Source organism: Cornus florida, unplaced genomic scaffold (assembly GCF_030987335.1).
Source record: "Cornus florida cultivar Cherokee Brave unplaced genomic scaffold, ASM3098733v1 CherokeeBrave_3.0.0_Hap2_Chr05, whole genome shotgun sequence".
NCBI classification, from domain to species: Eukaryota; Viridiplantae; Streptophyta; class Magnoliopsida; order Cornales; family Cornaceae; genus Cornus; species Cornus florida.
Window position 1 is genome coordinate 102,497,842 of NW_026775575.1, and position 3,471 is coordinate 102,501,312.

Sequence of the window (3,471 nt, forward strand, 5' to 3'; positions counted from 1 at the left end):
TAAGCGTGTTTTAGATGCATTTGTTGCATTACTGACAGAAGGTCCCTCAGGGACAACAATTCGTGCTGGAACATTTGCAGCTAGTATATGTGATTTTATTACTTTCTTTATATCAGTAAATGCATTAGGTAATTGATTTGTAACATTTTGCAAGTGAATGATCCTCTGAACTTCTCGTTCACATTGATTTGTACGAGGATCAAAATGAGACAATTCCAGGGCATTCCAAGTAAGATCACGTTGCTGTTGTACCTTTTCTCCCCCTAATGATGGGAAAACAGTCTTATCAAAATGACAGTCAACAAATTGTGCTTTAAAGACATTATCTGTTAGAGGTTCAAGATATCTAATAATAAATGGAGAATCAAAACCAACATAAATTCCAAGTCTTCATTGAGGACCCATTTTAGTGCGTTGGGGTGGTGCAATTGGAACATATACAACACAACCAAAAACTCGTATGTGAGAAATATTTAGTTGTTGACCAAAAACAAGTTGCAATGGTGAGTACTTAAGATAAGCAGTTGGTCGTATACGAACTAATGATGCAGCATGTAATATGGCATGACCCCAGACAGAAACAGGTAATTTTGTTTGCATAAGCAAAGAACGACCAATTAACTGAAGTCTTTTAATAAAAGATTCAGCCATACCATTTTGAGTATCAGTGTGTGCAACAGGATGTTCAACTTTAATTCCAATTGACATGCAAAAATCATCAAAAGCTTGAGAAGAAAATTCAGCGGCATTATCAAGACAGATTGTCTTAATTGGGTAATCAGGAAAATGTGCCCTTAATTTGATGATTATTTAGTAAGATAATTTTTTGATCCTTTAGTGAGTGTTCATGTAAATTTTCAATAATTCGACGCATCATTGTACTCCCCGGGTGACCAAGTCGATCATGCCAAAGTATAAAAAGTTTTGAGTCACATGATTTTTTATGTATCGTAACATTGGACTCAATTGTTTTAATGGTTGTATAGTATAATCCAGAAGAGAAAACAAGGAGTCTTTCTAATATCTACTTCTTGCATGAGGTAATAGAAGTAATGTGGAGATATTCCACATTTCTTTCATTTGCGGTCTCGATATGATATCCATTACGACACAAGACTCAACAGATTTCTCCGAGATTTTGTAGAATATAAGGCATCATTGATTTGTAATCTTGTTTCATGTGGTAAAATGATATTGGCTCGTCCGGAGCCTTCAATCAAGTCGGTGGGACCTGATATTGTACTGACACTAGCATCTGTCAGAGTTAGGTGAGAAAAATATTTTTGATCTCGAAGGATTGTATGTGTTGTTCCACTATCTGCAAGACATATGTCTTCGCCATTTATTTTGGAACTAGTCAGATCCATTCCTATTCATGCAAATTTCTTTATCAGAAAAAAAATATTTATAACAAAAGAAACTTTAATACAACCTAGAAGATAAAAAAAAACTTTAATACAACAAAAACATAGTAGACAGAACATAAAAAGAAAATAGGATTAATTGGTATGGACATTTCCATCACCAATCAGGAGTCAATCTTTCCATCACGGTCCTCAAAAAAATCTGATATATTCAGATTTGTGATGCCAGCTGGCTCATCATGATTAATGAAATTCATTTCCAGATTTGTGATGTCAACTGGTTCATCATGATCAATAAAATTCATTTCCTTTTGTTTCCCCTTTTTTTTCATTGAGACTTGGTAAAGTTCAATCAGATGCTTAGGTGTATGACAAATGCTTTGCCAATGCCCTGTCATTCCACATTGATAATAAGTATTATCATGTGCTTTGGAAGGTTGAGCCACATCATTCCCTTTTACTTGTTTCATTTCATTATAATCTCTCTTTTGGGGATATGGTGTGGATCTCTGATTGCGAGAATGTAAGGATTGACATCCTTCACGGTAATAAGAATGATTTCTACCACGACCATATTCATTATTGTGCTTATTATTTTTACCACGACCATATTCACTATTATAGCCATTTCTACCACCACGACCACGTCCGTGTCCACGACCACATGATGAGGCAACATATGTTTCAAGGATCGGTGTCGATCCAGTTGGACGAGACTGGTGGTTTCTTAATAAAAGCTCATTATTTTGTTCTGCCACAAGTAAACATGATATCAACTCTGAATATTTTTTAAATCTACGCTCTCGATATTGTTGTTGTAAGAGCACATTCGGGGCGTGAAATATGGTGAATATTTTTTCCAGCAAAAGTTCATCAGTAATTGTATCACCACATAATTTCAATGTAGAGCTAATTTTAAATATGTCAAAGTTATATTCAACCACAGTTTTAAAATCTTGCAACCGCAGTTGCTGCCAATCAGCCCGAGCCTTTAGGAGGATAACTGTTTTTTGATGATCATATCTTTCTTTCAAATTATTCCACACACACAGTGAATCTCTTTCAGTGAGGTATTCAATTTTTAGCTCCTCGCTAATATGGCGCCGAAGGAAAATCATGGCCTTCGTTTTATCTTGTAATAATGCATCATTCTTTTCTTTAATTGTGTTTCCAAGGCCCATGACATCTAAATAGATCTGAGCATCCAAAATCCAAGATAAATAATTTTTGCCAGAAATATCCAAAGCCACGAATTCCAGCTTTGTCAAGTTTGACATTTTTAGAATAACTAGATGTGACAACAATATAAAAATATAATTTAGCATAGTACGTAAATAAATAAAATGGCATTTAAATGAAACAACAACATAATATGAATTATTTAAATAACAAAGGTAGTAAAACCTCAATAAATTATTAAATAATAAAAGCTGTAAAATCGGTCATGAATCATTAAATAATAAAGGTGGTAGAACCGACCATAGTGTGAGCACATATATCATTTAAGTGCACAAATTTATGTTATGAACAATAATTAATAATTAAAATTTTCTTACCCTTTGGAATCAGAAATATAATGTTCTTTGATAAAGTAAACTAACCCAACAATCTATCAAAACTAATATCACCAAATAGATATATAGTTGGGATAGAAAGAGAGAGAAAAAGGTTCTTCTTCAAATCTCAGATAGATATAGCTCATGCTGATAACGTGTAATAAATATATATGTGTGTATATATATATATGTGTGTATATATATATATATATATATATATATTATAGAAATGTAAAGTAACTTGCACAGAGAAAGAGAGAGAGATAGAATGAAAAGTTTCTTATTCAAGTTTATCTTTAGCATTAGATACAAATGGCCTTTTATAGGCTCAAAAGTGAAGCTTCCAAAACAAGCCAATAATGCATCTTCCTCCATACGCCACAAGAAAATCCTCATTGATGACTTTATCAATTCGTGGACCCCACACAAATATATATATATATATATATATAACAAGCTCTATAATTTAGTAGGTCGAGTGATCAAACATTTGGTTGGTTGGTTGATTAGATTAGAGAACAACTAAATTAAACTAAGTAATTGAATGCAAT

The 3,471-nt window shown here is 33.1% G+C and overlaps 1 protein-coding gene across 1 annotated transcript; it reads right to left on the bottom strand.

Annotated features, from left to right (window-relative positions):
- Positions 1-1,528: 1,528 nt before the first annotated feature.
- On the bottom strand, positions 1,529-2,641 carry LOC132309878 (uncharacterized). The gene has a single exon (XM_059808138.1). The coding sequence runs from the start codon at positions 2,639-2,641 to the stop codon at positions 1,529-1,531; it is 1,113 nt and encodes a 370-aa protein (XP_059664121.1).
- Positions 2,642-3,471: the final 830 nt, after the last annotated feature.